At 48.0% G+C, this 25,945-nt stretch overlaps 4 protein-coding genes across 13 annotated transcripts in view; 2 read left to right on the top strand and 2 right to left on the bottom strand.

Annotated features, from left to right (window-relative positions):
• Positions 1–16,913, top strand: part of Sb (serine proteinase stubble) — a 28,732-nt gene extending 11,819 nt beyond the window's left edge. Inside the window, exons 1-11 of one of the 7 annotated variants that reach the window (XM_033380447.1) lie at positions 697–899; positions 4,800–4,884; positions 11,620–11,688; positions 12,985–13,566; positions 13,626–13,804; positions 13,907–14,232; positions 14,907–15,360; positions 15,429–15,618; positions 15,700–15,997; positions 16,238–16,387; positions 16,450–16,913. In XM_033380447.1, coding sequence (XP_033236338.1) covers positions 11,642–11,688; positions 12,985–13,566; positions 13,626–13,804; positions 13,907–14,232; positions 14,907–15,360; positions 15,429–15,618; positions 15,700–15,997; positions 16,238–16,387; positions 16,450–16,584 — 2,361 coding nt within the window. In that variant the 5' untranslated portion in view covers positions 697–899; positions 4,800–4,884; positions 11,620–11,641 and the 3' untranslated portion in view covers positions 16,585–16,913. Of the gene's footprint in view, positions 1–696; positions 900–3,748; positions 4,885–11,619; positions 11,689–12,984; positions 13,567–13,625; positions 13,805–13,906; positions 14,233–14,906; positions 15,361–15,428; positions 15,619–15,699; positions 15,998–16,237; positions 16,388–16,449 lie in introns of those variants that run through there. The other 6 variants (XM_033380449.1, XM_033380430.1, XM_033380445.1 and 3 more) reach the window with 6 other exon arrangements.
• A 634-nt stretch (positions 16,914–17,547) lies between these two features.
• Mic26-27 (MICOS subunit 26/27) lies at positions 17,548–18,618 on the bottom strand. Its single transcript, XM_001359672.4, has 2 exons — positions 18,355–18,618; positions 17,548–18,293 (listed from the first exon to the last, which is right to left on the bottom strand). The coding sequence occupies exons 1-2, from the start codon at positions 18,516–18,518 to the stop codon at positions 17,759–17,761; spliced, it is 699 nt and encodes a 232-aa protein (XP_001359709.1). The 5' UTR covers positions 18,519–18,618; the 3' UTR covers positions 17,548–17,758.
• Positions 18,619–19,348: 730 nt separating this feature from the next.
• Positions 19,349–21,713, top strand: LOC4802879 (growth hormone-regulated TBC protein 1-A). Of its 2 annotated transcripts, none has more exons than XM_033380466.1 (4): positions 19,349–19,758; positions 19,863–20,088; positions 20,159–20,790; positions 20,847–21,713. In XM_033380466.1, exons 2-4 carry the CDS (start codon positions 20,060–20,062, stop codon positions 21,176–21,178), a joined length of 993 nt encoding a protein of 330 aa, XP_033236357.1. In that variant the 5' UTR covers positions 19,349–19,758; positions 19,863–20,059; the 3' UTR covers positions 21,179–21,713. The 2 variants fall into 2 exon arrangements, with proteins under 2 accessions (XP_033236357.1, XP_001359708.1); XM_001359671.4 differs by having other exon boundaries at positions 19,349–19,762.
• On the bottom strand, positions 21,621–24,129 carry Fer2 (48 related 2). Of its 3 annotated transcripts, none has more exons than XM_015182671.2 (5): positions 23,623–24,129; positions 23,165–23,361; positions 22,810–23,092; positions 22,468–22,679; positions 21,621–22,392 (listed from the first exon to the last, which is right to left on the bottom strand). In XM_015182671.2, exons 1-5 carry the CDS (start codon positions 23,667–23,669, stop codon positions 22,265–22,267), a joined length of 867 nt encoding a protein of 288 aa, XP_015038157.1. In that variant the 5' UTR covers positions 23,670–24,129; the 3' UTR covers positions 21,621–22,264. The 3 variants fall into 3 exon arrangements, with proteins under 3 accessions (XP_015038157.1, XP_001359707.1, XP_015038156.1); XM_001359670.4 differs by having other exon boundaries at positions 22,822–23,092; positions 23,623–24,127; XM_015182670.2 differs by having other exon boundaries at positions 22,837–23,092; positions 23,623–24,123.
• Between the last annotated feature and the right edge of the window lie 1,816 nt (positions 24,130–25,945).

Raw genomic sequence — 25,945 nt, 5'->3', positions numbered from 1 at the left:
CCAACAATAGACTGCACTCAAGTGTTATATAACAGTTACACTGATAACTCATAAAAAAAACCCCAAACAGAGAGAAAAATCTTTAACACTGACCCACTTTCAGGAGTGAGGTCCATCGGCGGCAGCGACGGCGGCGACGGCGGCGGCGTCGACGGGTGAGTCAATAAAGAAACCGCACAAGAGTTTGCGCTAATACGGAGATTAAATAATCGGCCGGGCCGCCGCTCATGAATCACCCACACACGCGGTCCGCAGGAGTGGGAGCGGGGAAGCCACTTGCAAAATACTGGCCTGGCCGAGAGTGACAAAGTCTGGGAATTGAATGGAAAGCAAGAAGAAAAGCTGTTGAAAATTGATGGTCAAATAAATGCGACTCGTACGTGCACGAATATGTGGGTCTGCCAGACGGCCTGTGTGTCTGTGTGCGTGTGTGTGTGTGTGTGTGTGTGTCTTATAGATATATTCATACGAGCCTGGGGGGTCGAGGTCGAATCGTACCGTAAACATTTGTGCACTTATCAATTTGTAAGCTAAAGAGCCTCGCAATCAGCTGTTCGGCGAAAGACTGCAGGCACAAACTTGTCCGTCATAAATCTCTCTTCGAACGCCAGCCAGCCAGCCAGCCAGCTCTCGCTCTCTCTCTCTCGCTCCTCTCTTTGAGCCGCTCTTAGGCGCTTTGCGTTTCTCTTGGCCGCAGTTTTATGCTTGGCCCGATGCTTTGCCGGCCGCAGTTCGGTTTTTACAGCGAACGTGTGCGGTTCAGATCGGTTTCAGATCCGATTCGGATTCGGTTTCGCTATCGATTTGTATATTCACACGGAGCCAGCCACTACACTACCCATCACCCCATCCAAGATCCGTCCAAGATATATGATTATCTATCACAAAACAGAAAAAAGGTGCCTAATTTTTGTTACACACATTAAACCGCAGCCTTCGGGGCAAAGAGAATAAATTTGTATACAAAAAAAAAAGCCAAAACCGAAACCGAAACCCAAACCAAAATCATGAATCTTTAGACATTTCAATCAATCAAAAGGCAGCAGAAAAGCTTATGCTGCGTTGGTAACCGATCGAAATTGTTAATCGACAGTTAAGAAAAAAAAAAAACAAAACTGTTAAAACATAAAGCCAGATTCCAGACCCCAGAGCCCAGACCCGTCAAAAGTGAGAGTTTTCCTAAACGCTGCTGTCCCTGTGTCCGTGTGTCCCGCGTGTGTGCTTTTCTCGTGTTCGAAGTAATTTTGCTGCTATTTTGTGTGTAGTTTCTTCATCATCTCCTCCTTCTCCTTCTGCTGGCTGCTCTGATGTCGCTCTTGTCGCTTAAACAAACTTGCGACTCAATCACGACTAATTGCGCATGCGCGGCCGCTTTATGCGTATTCCAAGCGCCGCCCGGCGGGCTCTATCGTGCCCCTGCCTCCCCCCCTTGGCCACATCAGACCCAGCCAGCTACAGCTCCAGCTCCAGTCCCACTCCACTCCAAGACCCCCCCGTGCATATTACAAAACCGGAGCTCTGGATCGGAGGAGAGCGCAAGAGTCTGCTTAATATGCGTGTCACGTTGCCGGCCATCAAGTTCAAATTGCATTCGCTGTCAACGCATTGCTGCAACAGCAACAGCAGCGGCAGCAGCAGCAGCGGCGGTAGAAGTGCCAGTGGCAGCAGGGGCACGCGTTGAAATTTTGAAATTAACACCCAGACACCCGAAGAGGCTCTGAGACAGCGACAGGCCACAGCTTCAGGGAGATAAGTGGAGCAAGTGCTGCTAATTAAGAAATAAAAAGTTATCGGAGCCGAGTCGGAGTAAAAGTTGACAGCAGGATAAAACAGGCAGGAGAATGGCAGTAGGATTAAAGGAGTAATAAATGTAACAGCCCAGCCAGTAGACATGTCTCAAGGTAGACGAATGACAGGAGGATAACAGCGGGATTACAGCAACAGTCAAAGCCTTAGGAATTTTAAGGGACAGCAGAATGAACGCTGGCTAACAGACGGGGGAACAATAACAGTAGCTTTAACAGGCACAGGAACAGAAATAAGAGCTTGACAGCTCGATAACAGTGTACTGGAAACCGATCAGCCGATGAGCCGATCAGCCGATCAACCGACAGGCGAATGACCTGCGCCAGTGCGCCCGTCGATAACTTTTTGGCAGGCGACATGAGCACTAATTAGTCCACGGCGCAATCGCGCGGCTCAACCTGCCACTTGTTGTGCCACCAAAAGCAAACAAAACTTGCAACAAAAAAGAAGTCAGACAAAACGTGGAAACAACAACAACAGCAGCTAGAAGGAGAAGTGGAAATGCAAAAGTGAGTTAATGCTGCGGCGGCGACGGTGACGGTGACGGCGACTGCAGCCAGTTTTTCCTGCTCCCGACACTGTCAAATGCAACGCTCTGTCGCTGCCTGCTGCTGCTTGCTGCTGTTACTCGCGCAGCATTTAACTGCAAAGCTAATGCACTCACTTACACACACACACACACACCAGCCCATGCAAAGGCTCTCCCATAGGGGAGAGAGAGCGAGAGCGAAGGCTAGAGAGGCATACAAGTGCAGTTAATTAATTTCTTTGTTGTTCTCTACGGTAAATCATGCCGTGTGTGTTGTTGCTGTTCGGAGAGAACTTTGCACAGCAAGAGAGAGAGCGGGAGAGAGTGAAGAACGAAGATCAGAACGAACTTCCCACTGCTCTACAGCTACCCCACAACCCCTCCCTTGCATCTATCACTTGGCGCTACTGCCGCTGTGAATTTTGCACGTTGGCAACGCCACGCCGCCGACTCCAGCCGCCAGCAGGGACTCCAGACGACTCCCGACTTTGTCTTTTGTTGCATTTGTTGCAGCTACTTGAACTGCATTTGCATATAAATTAGTTTTGATAGCGCTCCATGGGTCCATGGAGTCCGCGGAGTCCGCAGCAGCAGCCAAACAGTTTCAGTTTGATGTTTGTTCTACGAATGCGTTGCGGCCAGAAAGAAACAACAACAAAATAAAAAGAATCAACTTGCGGCTGCCACTGTGGCTGTCTAACGGTATTCATTAAGTGAAGTACAACAGCACCCAAAGAGTGAGAGAGCCAGAGAGAGAGAGAGAGAGAGAGAGGGACAGAGAGGGCTGCAAAGCGATAAGTTGGCAATAAAAATTGGCAGCACTTTGGCACAATTAAGGCAGCAGAAAAGCCAACAACAAAAGACCCCTTGGCCTGGCCAGGAGGCGCTGCACCAGTTAATTGTTGCCCGTTGACAACATCCACTCTCCGTCGTTGTCGTTGTCGTTGCAGTTGTAGTTGTAGTTGTCGTGCCACAAGGAAGCACCACCACATTAAGCGGCTAAGAAGTGCAAATTCACATTTAATGAGCCCCTGGAGCCCAGGGGAAAGGATCGAGGAAGGAAGCTGCGGTCTGGCGAGTGATTCTTGCGGTGCACGGAAGATCATTGCAGCCCCCCAATGAAAATGCAAAAACTTTGAGGCACGCAAATAGGTGGAAAAAACCCCATTAAAAGGAGACTTCTTTGGGATGATCGAAGATCATTAACAGAATTATTTCTTGATATAATTCGCAAGAAAAGAAATCTCATATTAAGCGAATAAATACTCGTATTAAATTTCATATTTAATGCCTGGATTAATTGGCCGAAATCGGAGAAAATCGCAAAAATCTTTTAGTCTAATGTTCCTCTTACCCCAGATACTCGTAATCATCAGTCTCTCGCCTGGGATCGTCTTTAGAGATCATCAAACTGCTGCTGCCTGGTTTGTCACTTTCGAATCAAAGAGGCACGTCGTCGCTTTCAACTGTCATTTTTGAGTGTTCCTCCTATCCGATCCGATCGGATCCGATCCAACCCGATCCGATCCGATCCGTGTGTTAAATGCAATTTCCATTTCCAAAACGCCTCATAACTCAAGATAGCCATCAATTTGGTGGGGATACTCTCTGTGGTGGCAGGCCAATGCCCTGGCCGGGGAGCGGACTCCCCACGAGCCCCACGCCGCTGATATACATCAATTTTTGGCAATTTCGTTCGGCTACCAGCAGATCGAATGCAAATAGGTTCCGAATTTCGGTGCTTTTTTGGCCTAATCATATGGCAGGGCCCGGCTGGCACCTTTTGCATAAATTTTCGGCTATGATTTCTAATTCGATCGTTGGCCCATTTCCATTAACAGCTCTACTTCTGTTTCTTCTGTTTTTTTTTCAGCCAGCCAGCCCCACAAACGAACGCCCACAAACCGAGGCGTGGCGCGGCGAGGCGGTGAGAAAAAGAAAAGTGAAGTCCAACGAAAGTGAAAAATCAATCCAATCGAATCGCAGGAAAATCTCCGCTCGGCTCCAAACTAAATCAAAAACAGAGCCCAAAACAAATAAGCCCGAGGGGCCCCCAAATAAAACAAAAGCAAAATCAAGGTTCAGCAACAATTAATTCCGAGTGCCGTTGGGGATTGCTCGGGGCTGTTCGTGTTGCATTTATATTGCCACTCGAAACAATATTTACAAAAGCCTTTATGGCCACACAGTGAAATGCAAATCAATTAAAAAAAAAAAAAAACACAAACAAAGGCAGCAGAGAAAAAGAAGAAAACGAAACAAATAAATATTCGTTACAATTTGATTAAACGCGATTTATTGACCATGAAAACGGTGGAAAGTCCGAATTGTATTTAAGAAACGAGAAAATTCCGAAAAAAAAACCGAAGGAATGCGTGCAAAACAGAAAAGAAAACTTTGAAAAACGCGGCCAAAATGGCAACCAGTGAAAATCAAAGTTAATAAAGTTCATTGTTCTATATAGATACTCGAGCTATAGACTCTCCGACCGGGCCCCAAGTTCAACGATCCGAAGTCGAAGTGCTACCAAAAACCGAACTGAAAGTCTAGTAAGTCGATATTAAAATGGGATCTAAATAGAGAAAGAATCTATAGAGCTTTCACTGGTGGAAATGGCGCAAAGAGAGAACATTTTCCCGGCCATCATTTACGGTTTTCCATACACATTATACCATTTTCATATTTTAATTATCACTTCCAAGACCCTATTCTTTTCTCTCTCTTAATTAGACAGCCCGAAACCCGAAACAGAATTCCGGGGGCATCCGTTAGTTCTAAAACCTAATTTATGGGCATCTTCTTAGGGAAGAATCTCGAGGTGGGGGAAACATCTCCAGCGTATATATATAACTAGTATTTACCATAAAATTAGCATGAACACCTCTGACTAATTTGATTACTTTGATTGTTTTGATTGGGGTTAAATTGCCCAGACATTCTAATTTTACAATACTCGCAGTTTGCGCCATAAATCCACCAGCCCCCTCCTGGCTGGCAGGCGATTATCTTTATAGACGCAGCTGGGGAGGGAAGAAGGGGAGGGGAGGGGAGTGTTATAAAACCCAGAGAGTCATCTTCTGTCTTTCTGTATCTGCGAGTCTTGTGTCAACTTCCATTTCTGGCGGAGCTTATGTCGTTTTATTAGCGAAAGTCATCGAGCAGAATAATTGTTGCATTGTGGGGCTCCCGTAACACACCGCATACTCCCCTCTCCCTCACTCTCTGCCATCCCATTCATGCGGCAATCAAAAGCGCAATTCACTTGCGCGTAAAACGAAATTTTGTCCTCTTACTCTTAACAAATTTTTGTGGCAGTCTCTGTTTCTGTCTCGAGACGTGTAGCAGTCACCAAACTGTGACTGTCTTCGCCTTCCAGCGCCTGCTGGTGGTGGAGCTGGTGGTGGTTATATAATTTGATGGAACCCCCATTATTCCCCATTTGTACAACTTCAGGCGCAAAATTATTTAAATGTGAAATTATCGTTTAATTTTCTGATTGGGAAAGACCTTGGGGCCACAGACAGTTATACAATAAAAGTGCACTGGCCTCCAGGCAGAAATTTCAGTTTATTTTCGGGGAATGGAAAATGGACAATCTTGGGGATACTCTTCCTCCCCCCCCCCACACACACACACAGAAAAGTGGTGGCACCCGAGAACAGTATGCTGTAATATTTATGTACCTTTCGAGGTTCCAGGCCAAGAGTCGTAATAAGTATTATATCATTCGCTGGAGACTCCGCCCAAACAATGACCATGGAAAGAAAAGGCAGTAAGGGAAGTGCACAAACAAGGTCAAGGGGGAATACCTGTTCTTGAGAACGTTTCTCCCTCCCACACACGAGGCGATCCATGAATGAGAACAAGAATAAAGATATGCATGGTAATATATCCAGTCCGGCCGTAGATTGTATAAATGTTCCCATGACAGCAGCACAAACACCATTTACAGCTATGTTTATGAATGATAAATGATGAATGACAATTAAGAGTCACACGATTATGAATGAATATGAATATGGCAAGTGAATGAAACGCCATTTAGCAACAGATTTAGCGTTAATTGTGGGGAGAGAAAGAGAACTAGTTTAAAAGTCGAGTCTCTCTGTGGAGTGTGTGGAAGGTGTGAATGAATGGGATCTGTCTATCTGTGAAGAGCACTCTCATTAAGTGGATTGAAAACCCTTGAGCATTCATTCTTTTCCCTGCTCCCCAACTACTTTTCTTTTCTAAACTTTCTGCAGCTCATCTTCGACACGACTGGGCTCGCTCTGAGCCACCAAAAGGCCTCGAGGTTCCACTCGAGAGTCCGTCTATCCGACTGTCTCTGAATGAGAGACAAGTGAATGCTGATTGACCCACAGAGACGACGACGACGACGCGTCGGGGCTGGCTCCAGGCCCTGCTTGAACGTGCATTTCATGCAAATTAACGATAAGAGACATGGCATCGCATCGTATCCCATCCCATCCTATCCTATCCCTAGCCGGCACTTAGAGACATTTACTTTTCACTTTCAATCTGTCAAATTGTCATCAGCCGACCGCAGCCGCAGCCGTTCCCTTTTTGAATGGGGCTCATTGTCGGCCGAAAAGTGATTGGCGATTGCACGACTTTTGATTCGTACTACTACCCGTACTCTTTCCCAATCATTTATGGCCCTAATTTATGGTCAATTCGTATCGTTACGGTTACGCACGTGTTGCGGTGGTAACTTCCTCAAGGGATCATGGGATCGGGCCATGAATCGTGCCCCTAACGAACCGTTATGACATCGAAAATGAAGCTATTTAGAATAGAGGAGGAGACCCTGAAAACCAAATTAATTATGCCGCAGAGAGGAAAATAAATTACAAGAAGCACTGGAGAGGAAGGCCCAGAGAGAGAGAGAACAGAACCTGACCCCAAAAAGCAGCAGCGTCATGGGGCTGGCCTGCCGCAAGACAAAGTAAATATTTGGACAATGGAAAACAAAGCTGCAACGCCGCGCTCCAAAACGCAGCCCAAAAGAAAAGCCAGAGAAGAGGAAACAGCTGGGGGGCTCCCCACACCACACCACACCTTCATCTGCGGCCTGGCAGAGGTGCAAGTGCAGCAGACACACAGGTTGCACAGCACTCGGCTATTGGCCATTGCCCACTGGCCATTGGCCATTAGCCGTGAGCGCGAGAGCCCCTGAGCCCGAGAGAGAGGTTAATAAACCAGGGGGAAGTGCGCTCTGGCAGTGATTTATGTTTGTGGCCCACTGCCCGGACACTTAACAGCTTTTGGGGAAACGTGTTGCTTTTAGTACGGGTATTTCGAGCAGGCTGAATGCCTCACTGAATGCCTGCCTGCCCCCAGAGCCGGGAGCCGGGAGCCCGGAGGCTCAATGGAATGCCTAATGTCTGTGTGGCTCCACATTGCGTATGCGTAATGACTGTCCCGCGATACTGCCACATAATTATGTACTATAATAATTAATAAGAGCTCTGTGTTTCCCTCTGCCTCTCGGTGCAAATGTTCGTTCAATTAGCAAACGAGGCGCCAGACACCAGCCAGGCCGCAACAGTTAGGCCATAAAGTCTGCACCCAGCCACGGACACCTCCCAAAGCTGTCATTATTCATGGAACTCGTACTTCCTGATTCCAGCCTGAGAAAAGTGCCAGTAAAAGAATGTTCTTTGAAGAATTATTGGAAGAACTTTTATCTGATCAAAGATCAGGTGATTCTTTGTGGAATTAATGAGACAGAGATCATTATGTTAATCTCATAAGTGGATGGAGAACTGGTGCTCAGATCGTAGGTCTGGGTCCATCCATTAACTGCAGAAAGTTGTGCCCCTCCTGGTCTCCACGGAAGAACATAAACGGTTCTTTTGCCATTAATCCCATCCCTATATCAAATGTGCATCCATTTATCACTCTCCGGAGAGCGATATACTACCGATATGTACGAGTATTCCCCCAGTTATAACGAGATTTTAAGCACCTCTTTCAATTTGGCTTAGACTGCGCTTCCGCTCTTTGGGGCTCGTTCTCTTTGATTCTCTTTTGATTTTCACATTGATAAGCGGCGGCCGACGTACGTCTCAGGTGCAACGACTTTTCCCCCAGACTGTGCACACTCTCTGCACGTCTCCTCCTCCTCGTGGCCTTTCTCTGGTCGTAGATCTTGTGCGCCTCCAGGCATAGATGGATTTCACATGGCCCGAACTCGAACCACTCAAAAATTGTGTTTGCGTTACGCGCTGCGATTATAACTAGGGAGTACTTTCCTCTGCGAGGAGGCACATCTCAAAGATGCCGCCATCAGAGGTACAGCTTCCCCCCGCCCCTCGACCCCCTTCTCCTCGTGATATTAGCTGCGTGTCTGGCTGGGACTGGCTTGGACCTGCTGCTGGAGCTGCTGTGAGGCTGTGATCCAGTTGTTTATCTTTTTCATTAGCCTGGGCGGCCTGTCATCTGTGCCGTCGCCTGTCGATCGCCCGACGATTGACAAAACGCCTACCGGCCAACAGGAGGCGACTCTTCTCCGAAGATCCATCCCTGTTGCAGCGGATCTCCAGCGGCTCTGACCAGAGCTGCAGCTGGACCTCAATCTTGTGCTGATACTGCGGCTGATGCCCCCCGGTGTCCAGTGGGCTCTTAACTAAACGGGCTGAGACTTTTCCTCACTTTACCACACGCCAAAAGGTGGCAGCGAGAAGGGGGGCAAGGGGACAAGGGGGCAAGGGGGCAAGGGAAAAACGTAGAAGTTAAGTGACTGACGCAAATTGCGCAATTGTTATTACAATTACTCTCTTCAACTAGTCGGCTGCCGCTGCCGCAGCCGCTGCCAAGTACTGCAGGCCCGCGTTCTGATCTGCACGTACTTACACTGAGAGAAACGACAAGGGGTTGGCACTGGGCAACCAAATGGACACTCCTGAAGGTACTTAGCAGGAGACCAGGAGGTCATAGGCTCATATTTAGAGAATGCAATTTACTGCCAAGATCTGAGATCTGTTCACTTCCCGCTCTTAACTAATTTTCACTCGGCATTTACCGAACTAAGATCCAAAACATTTGATGGTTTGAGAAGAGTATGCTATGAACTTTCATAGGAATTTTTATTCGTGTCGAAGCCACGGCTGTGCCTGAAGATATTTAGAGCCAAAGTAGAAGTTTTCTACCATTTTTAATGTTTCTTCAACTTTGCCAAATTTCTTTCAAGTCTTTTTGCTAGGAATCGACTTATTTTTCGATTTTTTCATAGTGAAATTAATTCCCAACAAAATAAGCCACTAATCCTTCAAGTCTAACCCTTTTCATTCCATAAGAAATGTGCATCCAACATTCATTCGTAGATGATATTCTGTGGCCTTAGTTTTTCCAATTGCAGAAACCTTTTCTCTCAGTGTTCATTGCTTAATTCTCTGGCAGATCAACCCATCGTCAGCTGAGGGGAAACCACACGAACTCCAAGTCGGACTTGGAGTCTCCGGCGGCATCTCTTTCGGGGTTTGGGGCACATTTTTCTAATAGTTGAAAAATTTTGCTAGAAAATTATTTAGCCCCAGGCTTTGGGTTTGGCTTTAGGTTTGGGTTTGAGTCTTGTTCTATCTGTCGGTCTGTCTGTCTGTCTGTTTGTCTGTTTGGTGGGTTCTGTCTGAACGAACTGTTTGACTGTTTGTCAGACTGTTTGCTACCCGTCTTTGGCTCTTTTGGTTTTTTGTGGCCCTCTAAAGATAGTCATTAGCACAAAAGATTGCCTGTTGCTACTTCAGTTTTCCGTTTTCGGTTTTCAGTGGTTGCTGCTTCTGTTTTGGGGCGTTTAAACGGGGTAATTACGTTTCGGGTATTTTTCGAACTTCCAAACTCTCTGCAAAAAAAAAAACACGACTCTGAAATCTCGTGAGTAAGAAAGATCTTTCGCCGGCTGCTGCTGCTGCTTTCGTTGAGGAAATGAAAACGTAACGAAATCGATTTCCAACGGTTCATGCGCCGAATGGATCGGGGCTTTGTGGCGTGTGGCAGGGGCAAGCACATCTTTTTACCCCTCTCTCTCTGCCCTCTCTCTTTACCATTTTCAAAATAAAGTTATTAAGAGTGAGCGTTTGCGTTTCTGGCTCAATGGAACCCAATGAGCAGATACCCCCGCCCCTCCCAGAAAGAGGCCTAGACACGGCAACAAAGTCTGGGAAAAGGCCAGAAATTGGGTGGCTCAGGAGGGAGCAGGGGCCAGATGATCAGAGCTTCCAACATCAATATCAATTTCGGTTTCAATCAACATCGACATGGCAGCCAATGATGTGCTTGAAAGACTCTTCCAAGTCTTCGTTTTTTTTGTGTTTTTTTTGTTGGTATCAAATTGCATTTTGGAGCCATTTGTAATTATAATCAAACATTGAGATGATGAGGCGATAAACGGGATTTTGCTGGCTGAGATATAATTTGTCTACACGTATGATTTGGGGCTACGATTGCGAGATGATTGGCTGGGAGATTGAATATCCCCAGGAGAGGGGAAAGGCATGCTTTGGAGGCTAAGATGTATGGGAATCTCTTGGACTATCAATGCATCCCTTAGACATTCCTCAAGGACATGTAGAATCTTTGTTTCCTTGCAGATATTTCTGTGTTTCTTCCACGAATAAATTGTCGAAAAATTAAAGCTTTAAGCGATTAAAATCCAAGTAATTAAGCGCCCAAGCCATCAATTATTCCAACACCCATAATCTCCCTTTCGGTGGCAAGAAGTTGTTCCCATGAAACCCTCATACGAGTGTCACATAATGATGGCCGAGTGGTGACGCCCCCAAAGTGTTGTCAGAAGCACCAGCAGCCTCCTTGCCCCATGCCACTGCGGTTCCTGGCCGCAAACTCGCCAGCATCTACCACACGATGACGATGATGATGATGGCGGTGATTATACGATTACGATCTCTGAGGATCGGCTAATACCGCAATCTCGTGGGTCTCGTGAGTGGGGGGCCTGTCTGGTGGGTGGCACCACATGCATGCACCACTTAAATGTGGATCTACTGCAGTTAGAGGCCACTAATTATAGCCAGGGCGCGCAGTGCACATTCCGCTCGACATTCGCTCGACAGCAGAACACAACAAAATATGAAGGAGAAAAAACTTACTAACAACCAACCATCATGGTATCATGGTATCATGGTATCACGGTACCATGGCAGAGGTGGTGGTGTGGTGGTGGTGGTTCCTTCCTCTCCTTCCTATACTTATGATTCTGATTATTATATTCTCGAGCACTCTACAACTCCCCGGCACTCGCTGCCACACAATCTCTATTGCAGACATGCGCCCGGCACGTTACCGATGAAGCAAGCAACTTTAATCAGACCCAGACACAGACTTGGACACAGGTAAGTTGTCATCAGCCACAAAGGGGGCCAGAGCCATGCACCGTGCACCGTGCACCATCTACCACAGAGAAGGTCTGGCCAGGCGATTGGCCAAGCTTTAATTAAATTTTAAAGATACATACTAGAAGCACCTGCCCCTCGCAACTCAACTCAACTCAACTCTCTTTCTTTCTTCTTTTTGGGGACAAGAAATTATTAATTGTGGCATGTGTCGTCGTTGTAAAACAGATTCCGTGCGATCGCAATAAATTTTTTCCACTCTTGCTTCAACAATAAAACAAAACACAGAAAAAAACCAACTGATTATGAAGCAAAAGTGAAAAGATGTAATTAAACCAGTCACTGACTGCACAGCAGCAGCAGCAACAAAAACGACAACTGCAACGACAGGCAGGCAGGCAGCAGCAACATCTGCAACATGTGCAACATGTGCAACATGAGGCACAACCTCTGCCACTGCTGCCGCTGTTGCCGCTGTTGCTGCTGTTGCTGGGCAATCATAACGAGTAGAAATCGCTGCCTGGGCCTGCCTCACTCTAAGGTTTTTCCTAACCCATCATACCCTTGAAGGTATCATAGATGCCCTATATCAGTCCATGAAGAACTGGATATAGGACCTATATATAGGCATTACTCATTACTGAAATTATTTTTTCCTTTTTTCTCAAGGGCTAAATATTAAGACCAGCTAAAAATTTAAGTTAAAAATAAGTTACTTTTGTTCCAAGGCCGCCGAGTTGCTTCAGAAAAGTGTTTGAAAAACATAATTTTTCAAATTTTTATAATCATTTGAAGATTATGCTTGAAGTATCATTGAAAGCCCAAGGTTTTTGCATATCAAATTTGTTCTTAATCATCTTTAAAGTAATAGATATTAAACAAATCCGAATGCAAGTAAGCCTGCATCTAACCTATGACCAACAGTCTAGTATATTGGGAGGTATCATAGAGCGGCACAAAATATAGTAATGGACAGAAAGTAGCCGCCTAGATGAAGGCAGGTATAACTAGATCTCTCATTTATAAAAGTGGCATAAAAGTACTCCCATATTTCCATTATAATTCCATCTTCTTAGGGTATGCCCATCTTCGACTCTATTTTCTATTTATCTTTCTAATGTTTTTGCCATCATTTTTGTTTTTGTTGGGTCGCCGCGACAAGTGCGCCTAATTAGTGGGGTGCAAAAAGGGGACCCCGACTCGGAGCTCTGGTTGTGGTTCTGGTGGATGGGTTCCGGCAGGCGAAACAAGACAAATGTCCGAAAACTGTCATGCTCTTTTCTACCTTCGTTGCAGCAGAAGCCCAGCAGCAGCAAAAGGAGGAGAAGCAGGAGGAGAAGCAGAAGGAGGAGGAGGAGCAGCAGCCACCACCAAGATGTGTCCCAAACGGCATTGGCTAGTCAACAAAGCAACGGCAGCGGGAAAGGGTAGCAGGCGGAGTCTAGACCAAATAGTAGAAGTATTAGTAGCCTTAATCTTAGTCAATTGCCTCGTGGCCACAGCGACAGCGGCCCTGATCACGCCACCCCACGATCTGGACTCCATCGAAGATGAGGATCTGTCGGGCTTCTATCGCAGCCCCCACCGGCTGGAGGGCTACCAGCAGCAGCAGCGGAACAGCCAGAACTTCAAGATCAGCCCCAAGCCGTGCTCCTTCGGCCGCGTGGAGGGCACCTGCATGTTCGTGTGGGAGTGCATCAAGAGCGAGGGCCGCCACGTGGGCATGTGCGTGGACTCGTTCATGTTCGGCTCCTGTTGCACGCACAACTACACGGACAACATTGTCCTGCCGCAGACGGCCTTCTCGTACACGAGACCCACCAAGCCGCTGACACTACGGCCGCGTCCGCCGCCCCCCGCCTACAAGCCGATGATTAGGTAAATCCATAAAATATATTAAATACAACATGATTTACCCTCCCCTTTCTCCCCTCCAGTGGGATGACCACCATCGAGCGACCACATGGCGCTGGCACGTTGGTGATTCGTCCTTCGGGTCCGCACCACCAGGGCACCCTGGCACGCCCACATCCTCCGCCCTACCAGAGCAAGCCCACAACAGCCTCGGAGATGCTGAGTGCCGCCTCCATGCACGCCGGTTCGAGCTCCAGTTCGAGTAAGTGGCGCCTCCCCCAACCCCCTCCCCCTATCATTATGCATTGTTAGCACAGAGCACACACAGAGGAATTATAACAAACAAATACCATACCAACTGCAGATAGCATTTGGCATACATCAACCCAGCAGCAGCAGCAGCAGCAGGCGCAGGCGCAGGCGCAACAGCAGCATCAACAGAATCAACAGAATCACTGGCAGATGACCACCGAACCGAGCTTTATTACCAGGCCGCGACCCACCGGCTGGACGAAGCCCGGCATCGTCAATCTCCCAATGTCCGGCCCACGTCCCTCGAAGCCATCGAAGCCCACAAAGAAACCGATTGTCTACGAGCGGCCGCCACCGCCACCGCCACTGCCACCATCGTCCACGACGACATCATCGACGACGACGACGATCCAGACACAGGGCCCCACCAGGCCACAGGTATGTAAATATGTGGCAGAGGCAGTGGCAAAGGCAGAGGCAGAGGCTCCCCTCTCCCGCCAGTTCCGATTTGGATTCTGGTTCTGGTGATGCATTGATGTCGAAAGCGAAACAAACGAGCCACGAGGTCATTTACTCTTCGCGACTTTGGGGAATGGGAGAATGGTGGGGGGACCTGGGGATCCCGGGACTGGGTCCTGAGCCTTCATAATGGCAGGCGGCCACAGCCTTGGGGGACATTTTATTGTTTGCACAAAGTCAGGGCCAAAAGTTGATGTAAGATTTGCCTGCCTCTACCTCTGCCCTGCCCTGCCCCTGAGTCCTGCCCTTCTCCGCGCCCTGCCTGACAATGACGAGAGCCACTCTCAGGGGTGTGTTGTGTAGAATGCGATGCTCTTTCCAGGGGAAGAGTACTTCCAAGAAGGGAGAATGGCTATATCATGGGAAACATATGCACAAATCCACATCCCCGTTGGTTAGGGCATCCAGAAGTCACTTAGGATCCCCACAAAAGATCCCCACTTAATGCTGATTTAGCGGCGAAATGAAAAATTGATTCTTTGCATGGCTCAGGAATGGGAATGGGGAATGAGGAATGGGGAATGGGGAAGGGAATATTCCGCTGGCCGTTGAGTATTTTAGCATAATGTTTACCACTTTGGCCTGCCTTGCAGCTGTCGGCGGGCACATCATTAGCCACATCGTCGGCTTACCCAACCTTCTCCACATCGAAGGCTACGACGACAACAACGACAACGACGACGACCAGGAGAACGACCACACCAGCTCCGACAACAACGACAACGACAAGGAGAACTACCAGCAACACAAGGCCCTACCAGAGGCCCACCACAGAGAGCAGCAGCAGCACAACGAGGAGTTCGACAACCACTGCCAAGACACCCACCACGACCAGGGCACATCCTAGTCCCAGCAGCAGCAGTGGAGGCATCATCTCCAGCAGCAGCAGCAGTCGGCCCACGCATCGGCCCATCGGTGGCGGCGGCGGCGGAGAGGGGGGCCATATCGAGACCAACGAGATAACGGACTCCTCCACACACGATGGGGCGGCGGGCGGGGCAACGACGGCGCTGGGGCATGTGAAGACCATTTCGGCGGCGCGCAGCGGTAGGTGCCACGCCCCCTTAGATCATGTCCCGACTTGACACTCCAATTTGTTATTGTTATTGTTGCAGAATGCGGCGTCCCGACGCTGGCCCGGCCCGAAACGCGAATTGTGGGCGGCAAGAGTGCGGCCTTCGGTCGTTGGCCCTGGCAGGTGTCGGTGCGACGCACCTCCTTCTTTGGCTTCTCGAGCACCCATCGGTGCGGTGGCGCTTTGATCAACGAGAACTGGATAGCCACAGCCGGTCACTGTGTGGACGAGTGAGTATCCCATTCCGAGTCCGAGTCCGAGCCCCGTCCAAACGAAGCTAATCTATGCCTCTCCTCTGCATTCCGCTCCAGCCTGCTCATCTCTCAGATACGCATCCGCGTGGGCGAGTACGACTTCTCCCATGTGCAGGAACAGCTGCCCTATATAGAGCGCGGCGTGGCCAAGAAGGTGGTCCATCCGAAGTACAACTTCTTCACGTACGAGTACGACCTGGCGCTGGTCAAGCTGGAGCAGCCGCTCGAATTTGCGCCGCATGTCAGTCCCATTTGTCTGCCCGAGACGGAGAGCCTTCTAATTGGCATGAATGCCACGGTCACCGGCTGGGGTCGTCTGAGCGAGGGCGGCACCCTGCCCTCGGTCCTCCAAGAGGTGAGTGCTTGGTGGTGCAACAGCCGAAGACCGCAGCGAATCGACCAGAAGGCAAATGAGCCAAATGCAGCAACTGCAGCGTAGAGAGTGGGAGAGATTGCAATTAGGAATATGAGTTTGAGAAAAGATTTGAAGGGAACACAGCTCTTCGGGCTGGGGATGGTTGGAAGATCTTTGAGAATGGGATAGAGGACTATGAGAAAATGCATCTTAAACATCTCACAATTCCTTCTTCTACAGGTTTCCGTTCCAATTGTAAGCAACGACAATTGCAAGTCCATGTTTCTGCGCGCCGGACGCCAGGAGTTCATACCAGACATATTCCTGTGCGCGGGCTATGAGACGGGAGGCCAGGACTCTTGCCAGGGCGACTCCGGCGGACCTCTGCAGGTTAGTCAACGCAAGGAATATCCTCTTTTCAGTATAAAGATTATCCTTTCTCTCGTTTGCAGGCCAAATCGTCGGATGGTCGCTTCTTTCTGGCTGGCATCATCTCCTGGGGCATTGGCTGTGCGGAGGCCAATCTGCCCGGCGTGTGTACGCGCATCTCCAAGTTTGTACCCTGGATACTGGAGCATGTCAGATGATGATCAGATGATCAGACGATCGCTCGCTCGACTTTTGTTATTGTTTTAATTTATACAGTTATATCTATATAAGATTTGTGTGATTTATCTTAAAGGAATGTTAAGCGTAGTTAGCTTCAATTTAAACAATTTAATAATCAGCATTGACACACTGCCACGCCCCCTGCCCAAGCACACACACACACTAACACTAACACACACGACGAGTCAACGCCCATTAAGTTTAGTCTAGCGAAAAATGTTAGATCCATAAGTTGTCTAACACTCAAAAAATAACGGATTCGAAGGGGGACTTCCATTTGTATATATAGCCGAAAAGATTGGACAGGGGGGGAGGGTAGGGTAGGGGTAGGGGTAGGGTATGGGAGGGAGAGTCATTTGCGAATACATGTCCACAATGTTGTTGGTATTTTAGGCTAGAAATATCATTAAAACAATTAACTAAATCTATCTAATTTATAAACAAATTGCAGACAGACATCCATCCATGTGGTTTGTATCTTGCCCAAAGAACAAAGTTTATCTATAGCGCGCTGCGAAAGCATCTCCAAAAGCGAATAAAAACAAAAATTATTGAGAAAATATTCTGGCATTTCATTGAACAATTGTTGGCCTCGGGGGCACTTTCGAGTATCCGACGATGACGACGACGACGACGACGGCGACCATTCATTCATTTCCTTTTCAGTCATCGCCCCTGAGGGGCCGCATTGAAGATGATTGGCACAATCGTCGATTTTGCACGTGGGGAGACGGAGACTTTCCAGCGGATTTCACTTTTCAACAGCTTCTTCACCGCGAGGCGTCCGTCAGTGACATTTGACACCAACACCAACACCGGCAACAGCTCCAGCACCAGTACCAGCGGATGCTTGAACAATTAATCACTCAAAGATTCGTGTGAGAGATTCTGTCCACGGCCCACACACAGATCGCAGATACAGATACAAAATTGTACAGAGATTTCACTTTTGGGACGCGACGCGAATTTATTTGTGGCTACTACTCCATGGAGGGAGTACTCCGCAGAGAGAGAGGTAAAGAATTATATTGATGATCACAAAATCGGAAAGAATTCAAGCGACGGAAAGCCACAGGAAGAGATGGCCTGAATCGATGTCACACTTCCGGTTCGATTTTAGGTTCGTTTAAAGCCAAGGCCCTGCCTCTGCGTCTACTTCTTCTTGGGAAGGACCACCTCCTTGGCCTCATCGATCAGATCCAGGGCCAAGAACTTGAGGTCCTGCAGCGAGGTTGGGAACTTCTGGATAGGCTCAATTGGCACCTCCTCGCCGGGTTTCACGCCCTTGATGAAGTTGTAGGCAACCGCGAAGATCTTGCGCCCCTCGTGCAGCACCACGCGGCAGTTGTCCTCCGCCTGGCGGGGATAGCACATGGAGGCCACCGCTCCGGAGCCAATGCCAGTGTAGATCACCTTCTTGACGAAGCCCCCGCGGGCGGCGAAGATGAAACCCGCCAGACCGCCCACCACAATGGCCCCGCTGCGATGGAGCGAGTTCTGTGGCTCGTTCAGGATGTCGAGGGTGTGCTGCGTATGGGCCTTGGCCGTGTCCACGTATGTGCCGATGATGCCGGCCTGGTCCGCCACCGCCCGATATCCAGCCTGCACTTCCTCCCGAACGGCACGCACTCCGGTCTCCAGATTCTTTTCCAGCGCCGACTCTTTATGCTCACGCGGCTCCTTGGGCCTAAAGCATGGTATGGGTATTGGCGTTGGCTTCAAAAGGACGACCCGTGCACTCTACTCACTGTGTCTTGCGCAGGTTGCCGTAGATTGGCAGCTCGCTGGGGCGGCACACGAGTGAGCAGTCCTCGTCGTTCTTCTTCTTTGGATCTTTCTCTTTGGGAGCCGCCTCTGGAGCCGCCTTTACCGCCACGGCTGACAGGAGTCCCATCGTAGCTGTTCGCAGCATTTTGTAGTGCTTGTCGATCCCTTAAAGTATTTAATGCGTGTATAAAACGCAAAGTTTTCGTAATATTTTGTTGTTTTGAATTGCGTAATGTGCAGTGTGACCTTATCGTTAAAATATACCAAGATATACCGTATACTGACGAACTGAAGTTATATTATACATATTCCTCAATTTTAATGTTCTGTCGAATATTACTAGCCATTTAGATCTCTCAGCTTTGCCCATATAGTTTTACGCCGTTGATGAATAAATTTTCTCAAGATTGGCTAGTTTTTAGTCCTTGCTATTATTGTATTTTGGCTAAATCACCTTTCTTTCCACACACCTTGTAAAATTTCATGTAGAGAGTATTTAGAAATGAGACGGTATATTTTGGTATATTTCTGGGTGTCATACGGTATATTTTATGGATAAATATTTTTTGGTCACACTGATTTTTTTGCCACCATGTCTATCTCACACACCTTTCAAATTTTATACTTTTCACGGTGTTTTCTAGTATTTTGTCCAATGCACCAATGTAGAAATCGTGTAGAATTGCCATTTAAAGTCGTTTCCCAGGTCTCATCGAATAATAATTCGTGATCAGCATCGAATTCCTGATCGTTGGCCATAAAAATCTCAATTTTTTCAAAAATGTCGGAAAAAAGTCATGTCAAAAAGTGGATAACGGAGGTTTTTCACACTGGCGCTTCCATGGGGCTTATATGGAAAAAAAGGCCAACAATTTTTGAACGTACAAATTTCCCCTTCAGGTGTCGCTTTTGGTAATTACATGAAAGTGTAGTTGTATAAAGCAAATGAGTAGTTAGCGTGTAGTTAATACGTAAATATTTATATATTTAGTATATTTGCAGTATATTTCTGAGGGTCGCTGCTGCTGGTCTCGCTCTCGCGTTAAAAACATCAATTATCTTAGTTAGTTTAAGCCATTATCAAAGTGGCACATAAATCTTCAATGAAATCAATAGTGGCAGCTCCAAACGCACCAATCACCAGTTACCGAAAGCACGCCGCTGGCACCCGAGACGTGCTCCGCGACACCTGTGCCTGTACCTGTGTCCCCCGATCCGGCCCCTCACTCCTGTGGCGCGAGGTAAATGTTATCAGTGAAGAGGCGCGCTAAAACGCCTACCACAGCAGAGGCAGAGGCAGCGCAGTAGCAGCAGCAGAGGCAGCACGAGTGGGCGCACACACAAAAGGCCACCCCACAGCGTTCAAGGACATCGGATCAGAGTGTGTAGGTAGGTGGGCGATTGGCAAGGCTAAAAGTTACTTAAAAATAAATGAAGGGCTTTGTGGCAAGTAATGTTTAATGACCTTTAACCCAATTGAATGTTGCAGTTGCAGCAGCGGAAGCAGCGCTAGCGGCAGCGACGTAACCGAGCAACGTGCGCTGAATACCAAAAAGCAATTTTGGGGCCATGCCACAGCCAACGCCGATTGACTGACGCAGCAGAACCCTTATAAAAAAAAACAAGAAAAAAGACCAACGAACGACCAACAAACGTGAGCAATACAAAATCTAGTCATTAGTTCTTATGGATGCTACCACAAGTTCAAAGTTCAGGTGAGTCCAAAGCGGACAGCACGCTTCACTGAATCTGTATTCAGCCTCACACTCATTTTGGTCTTTTTAGCGATGTGGACGAGTATGGCTTCAAACGTGGCCAAAACTTCGACTACAATAACTATTCCAAGTTCATGGACGGCTACCTGAAGACGCTGACACGCCGTCGCATGAAATGGGAGGCCATACTGCAGCAGAACCCAGATCTCAGCCAGGTGGATGCTAAACTGAAGCGTTATATTCGAAAGGGGATACCGGGCCCCTACCGTCCCGATGTTTGGATGAAGATATCCGGCGCCGCAGCCGAACAAAAGCGGGCGCCCAATCTGTACCGCAGTCTCTTGAACACCGAAACCTTTGACAAGGAAATCAGCGATTCCATATCAATCGATCTACCTCGTACGTTTCCCGACAATATCCACTTCGACACGAAGAAGCAGCGCCTGTACAACATCCTTATCGCCTATGCCCACCACAATCGAGATGTGGGCTACTGCCAGGGCCTCAACTACATAGCCGGGCTGCTGCTCATCGTCACCGAGGACGAGGAGAAGTCCTTCTGGCTGCTCAAGCATATCGTGGAGAATATTGTGCCACAGTATCACTCGCACAACATGGCCAATCTGCTAAGGGACCTCGCTGTCTTTCGCGAGCTGGTGATTAGGCGCTTTCCCGCTGTCAATCGGCATGTGGACAATTTGGGTGAGTGTTCTCCCATCAGGGTTTCCTTTCATATCTCACCCTTTGTCCCTTTTCAGGTCTTCCCTATCCTGTTATAGCCAGCAAGTGGTTCATCTGCATATTTGCCGAGGTGCTGCCGGTGGAGACGGTGCTGCGCATCTGGGATTGTGTGTTTGCCGAAGGCTACAAGATTGTTTTCCGTGCCGCTTTGGCCATGTTTGTCACCCACAAGACCAGCATACTGGCCTGCGACGATATTGCCGCCTTGGCCACACACTTTCGCGACATCATGATCCAGGACAGCATTGTGACGGACTGTCATGGCTTCATAGAGTCGATGTTTGCATTACGCTTGAAACGCAGCGAACTGGAGAGCCTGCGGAAGGTGGCAGTGCTGAATCCTGCTTAAGATTGATAGCAGAGGAGTTACGACCAGCAGATCAAATATTAGATCAAACAAGCAACAAAACCAAATACCAAATTGGAGAAGCAATCGAAAAATTCAATTATTAGGAGCGTAGTCGTTTAAATGTGTCATTGGGTATAGTACCATATAATGTAGGTGTGCCTGTATTATCATTGAAGCCAAAAAGCGATTCGAGTATTAGCCAACGAAATCAAATCAAAACAAAAAAACCCATGTTACCAAATCGGAACGAAAAACGCCAGCAGTAGGAGTAGTAGCCAAAAAACAAAGTCTCTAGAGTCTAGATGATATCTTCCGCATACATGTGAACACCAAGTTATAGCATGTATTACCAAATTCACAAACGCGCATTTCACACAACAATCAATCCATCCATCAAGCTTATCCAACATACGACAACATTTTGTGTTCTTAGTTCTTTGTGTCTGTTGATCAAAAGAGTATTTATTTTTGAGTACGAGTATATGTACGATGGTTAGGAGGAGAGCTATATATAATATGTATATGTCTATGTCTATGTCTACGTCTAGATTAACACACCGCACGTGTGTAGTGTGTGGAACTTTTATATAAAATGCTTTTAAAGTTGTTACATAGTTGCCTAACTGTATATGTATATGTGTATGTGTATGTCTGTTAGCCACGAATCGTTGTCCGGTCTGTGTACGGTCTTCGTTTTCGTAGAATACTCACTATTTACAACTGATCTGATACTACATATATATCCTGAAATATGATTTGAGGAATTGATTTGTAATTGATAAAACCAACCCCCACCCCCCACACACACTGCAGCAGCAGCAGCCGCCATCGAACCCAACAACTATTCCCCCCTCTCCCAGCTGGGTGGGGGGAAAGGTGCTTCGATGGTTTTGTGGGGTCTTGTGTCTTTGGATGCTTTTCAAAATAAAAATATATTACTATTGCTTATTGTTAGTAACTGTAGAAATCCTAGCCAGTCTTTAACTAAATCATAAGAGGGAAGACTTTTGGAGGGGACGAACTTGGAGTTAATGCTTTTAGCAATCGATTCCAGAGTTAGCTTGGCTAATCTGGACACCATCCCATTCATGGCATGCCGCAGTGAGCACCACACATGGGCTCCGAGGACAGAGCCAGCGAGGTGAGCAGGGTACGCCGTCCAGGATGGACGCCCAGGTTCTCCCAATTGATCCACGAGAGACGTGCCGTGAGATCTATGGAAAAAAGCACACGAATATCCCAGTTAAAGAGCCATCTTTCCTCTCTAAAGTATCCTGTCATCAGCCCACCACTTGTATTCCAATTGGCCCGATCCGCCTTGATCTCTCCACGAAGACACTTCTCCACGTAGGTAAGAGGATCATAGTCGGTCTGCAGCACCTCTCGCAGCAGGGATATGTAGGCAATGGCCAGCCGGAGCGTATCGATCTTGCTCAATCGCTTCTCGTACGGAAATGTGGGCACATGGACCCTCAGCTCATCGAAGGCCGAATTGATGCTACTGCAAAGCGCAACGAGAGGTCAAAGAAAGTAGAGAAAAGAAAAGAAGGTAGAGGAAATGACGCTTGTTAGTCGACCATTGCTGGCTCGGGATGCTTTAGGCAGAGTAATGTTTTTAAAATGGAAAAGACCATTTGGTGTACCCAGTTGGTGCGGACCTCTGGATGCGTTTCCTTTCTCGCACATTGGCCGCCTGTCGCTGCATTTTGTAGCTGGAGGCGGCTGTGGCACCCACCGAGCCGTAGTTGGGATTGGAGCCGCCTCCTCCTCCCCCTCCGCCTGATCCTCCTGGGGCTCCAGATCCTCCAGGGCCTCCGCCACTGCTGCTGGCACTGGGACTATTGCACATCAAGGGCGTGGCACTATTCGACTGATGCACACCCATGGGATTGGTCGACGAGTCCAAGAGGTTCTCTACGAAATCCAACAGATTTATATAGTACTTTTTCGACATTATTTCTTTAGGTTTCTTTCAGTCCTATGTACCTCCTCCGTGTTGCATATAGTGCTGCTGGATGTGCCGCAGATTGTTCGAGTTGAGGCGCAGTCCAGAGCTGCCGCCGCCACCTGACCCGCCGGCACCTCCGCCACCCCCATGGTTGCCACCCTGATGCTGGCCCGCATAGATGCAGGAGGGCAGATCGTTGATCAGATCATCGTCAAAGTTGTGGAACGGCATGTGGCTAGGGAGTACAACGAAGGGTTAGGGTTTGGAAGGATCAAGAGTTGTATTTGAAATGGAGATGCCGTCGGCAAGAACAAAGTTTCGGGAGGTTACCCGAAAACTAAGCTTGCAAGGGTCCAAAAACATGCCAGTTCTTAGAAGATTTTTGGATTGATTAAACTTTATGAACTTTTAATTGAAAAAGTTTTAATAGTTTTCTTCTAAAAAAGGCCAAGAAAATGCAGCGTTTTCGGGGATAGGACAGGACCCCTTCTCTCACCTTATTGGCGGTGATGAAGACGAATCTGGCAATTGATTACGCGACATTTTTCTTGAATTTTCCGAGAAAACTTCACTACACTTCAAGATGGGTTCTGAGGAGTTCCACTTTCTAACGTTTCACCCGGACAGGACACCTTTCCCGACACTTCCGCTGTCCAATAAGTTTAAATGTTTAATGAGTCCGTCTCCCGGGAATTGCGAGCCTTTTATAGTTGCCACAGAATCCAATTGGAAATGCCGCAACTCTGCCCAGGCAGGACAGGACCCGCAAATCCACCCCTAAGCATTCAGCATCCTCGGCAGCCATTCGCCGTGCGGCGCCCTCAACCGGGTGGGCGGAGTTTCACAAGTACAGGGTGCTTCGGATGCGATGCTGAGTGTGTGGGAAAGTCGTTCAGCCTGCTGGCCTCTGGCTGCTGCCCTACAACGACACCCCTTAGATCTGTAGCGGAGATGGTAGCTAATTATCGTAATTGATTTCTCGTCACTTGTGGGGGAGTCACATATGATGGGGAGATGTCAGGGGAATGTATACAATACTTGAAAGAGAAACTATAGCTTGTAAGATTTTATTTTCTTGGAATTTTCTTAGCATTGATAAAGGCTCTGGCAGGTTTCTATAATCTTCAATAGAAGGTCTTGAAATGGCCACAAATATCTCTCCTTCTTCTCTCTGTACTGTAGCGCATCTCTTAGTCGCCCTAGCCGATGCCCTCCCCATTTGTGCCACTCCCCTTTCGGCTGTAGCTTTAGCTTTTGTGCTTCCCGTCACCTGTTTTTGACATTTTGCCATTATATTTCGCACAGCAGGCAACCGCCATGTTTTATCCGTGGAGAGCTGGAGATGGAGAGAGCAAGAAGACAGCAGAGACCTAACCCCATCGCAGGCCCAATTGAAATAAGGGGAGAGCACAGCCATATGGGAGATGGACAATCGGGAAGGAAGTCTGTCAGTAATGAGAGCTCTTTATAGGGGCCGCCAGCCATCGAACCTGTTGATCGGAGAGCAACTGGAGTCGGATTCCATTCCCACGGGATCAGGACAATTACACACCCATGGGAGATAGCAGTCAATGCTCTACATTTCACGGATCATTTAACTTAACCAGAAACCCGAACCCGAACCAGAACCAGAACGAACCCCCCAGCAGAAGGAGAAACGAGAACAGGATCAGGAACCACTCGAAGCAGCCGCAGAGCCTTTGTCAACACCAGTCACGCACGGGGCAATTGTTGAAATTGAATTATGTTTATTTGATGTTTTGGTTTACGCGTAAATTAGCTACGTCGGGGACCAAGTGCTCGCCGAATCTCAGCCAGCGATGGCCCGCCCAGTCGGACGACCTGGTCGCGTGCCCTAACCCGAGGCGCGAAAATCCCGAGCAGTCGTAGAATCGAATCGAACAAAGGGACGACGCGGCAATATGTCAGGGCGGATGCGCAAACCTTTTCATTACCAGACAAATTTGCTTGTAGCACGCGTCGGCGCACACTCCGCAGTACCCCCGGCACCCTCCCGGACCTTGCGTCCATCCGTGATGACAGTAATCAGTTTTGATGGAGGGTAAGTGCCCGGAACACGATCCAGAGGTACCCATGAACCGTACCGATTGAGCAGCAGATAGGAATGCGAGTGTGGTGGCGGGACAAAAGCTGACATCCTTAAGTGAAATCTTGTTACAAACCAATGTAAACACGATTGTTAATTTAACTTTTCGGAATCGCTGGCAGGAAAACCGCCCTATAGAGGACGGGTACGGGTACGGGTACGGCTACTCCCGTCCCAACCCCTTTTTTTGTGCGTATGGATTGATGTTTAGAATGTGGTTCGGACTTGTCATTGGGCCACAATTAAATTATCGCATTTCAAACGAGTGCGCAACGAAGGAGACGCTAATCGCCGAGATCTGACCTGACCTGACTGTGGGAAAACCATAAAATAAATCAAATATACAATGTGTGTATGCAACTCTCATTTGATTTGCATATTTGTGCGTCATTTTTGAAGAGTTCTTAAAGCCTAAGCCAAACCGAACATGTTAATTTGGAAGGGAGGCTCGCAAAGAGTTGGCTGGAAGGCTAATTCGGAGAGAAGCTTTGTGGGAAGAAGTGGCTTTAAGGAAGGCCATAGCTAGAGGCGATAACTGAAATGCACAGCAGAGTTACTGGGGTATTCTGGGAATAGAAGAAAGTTTCAAGGGTTCTCTCTTGCCAGGAGAGGCTTCTTTGGCGGAAGCTGGAGACGCCATTATAAAATATTTGTTTAAGAACAAAATTTAATCAATTACTTCTTTCAATAACCATTAAAACCTACCAAAAAC

Source organism: Drosophila pseudoobscura, chromosome 2 (genome assembly GCF_009870125.1).
Source record: "Drosophila pseudoobscura strain MV-25-SWS-2005 chromosome 2, UCI_Dpse_MV25, whole genome shotgun sequence".
In the NCBI taxonomy this organism is placed as follows: domain Eukaryota; kingdom Metazoa; phylum Arthropoda; class Insecta; order Diptera; family Drosophilidae; genus Drosophila; species Drosophila pseudoobscura.
The sequence above is the reverse complement of the archived record's forward strand: the minus strand, read 5'-3'. Positions and strand labels throughout refer to the sequence as shown.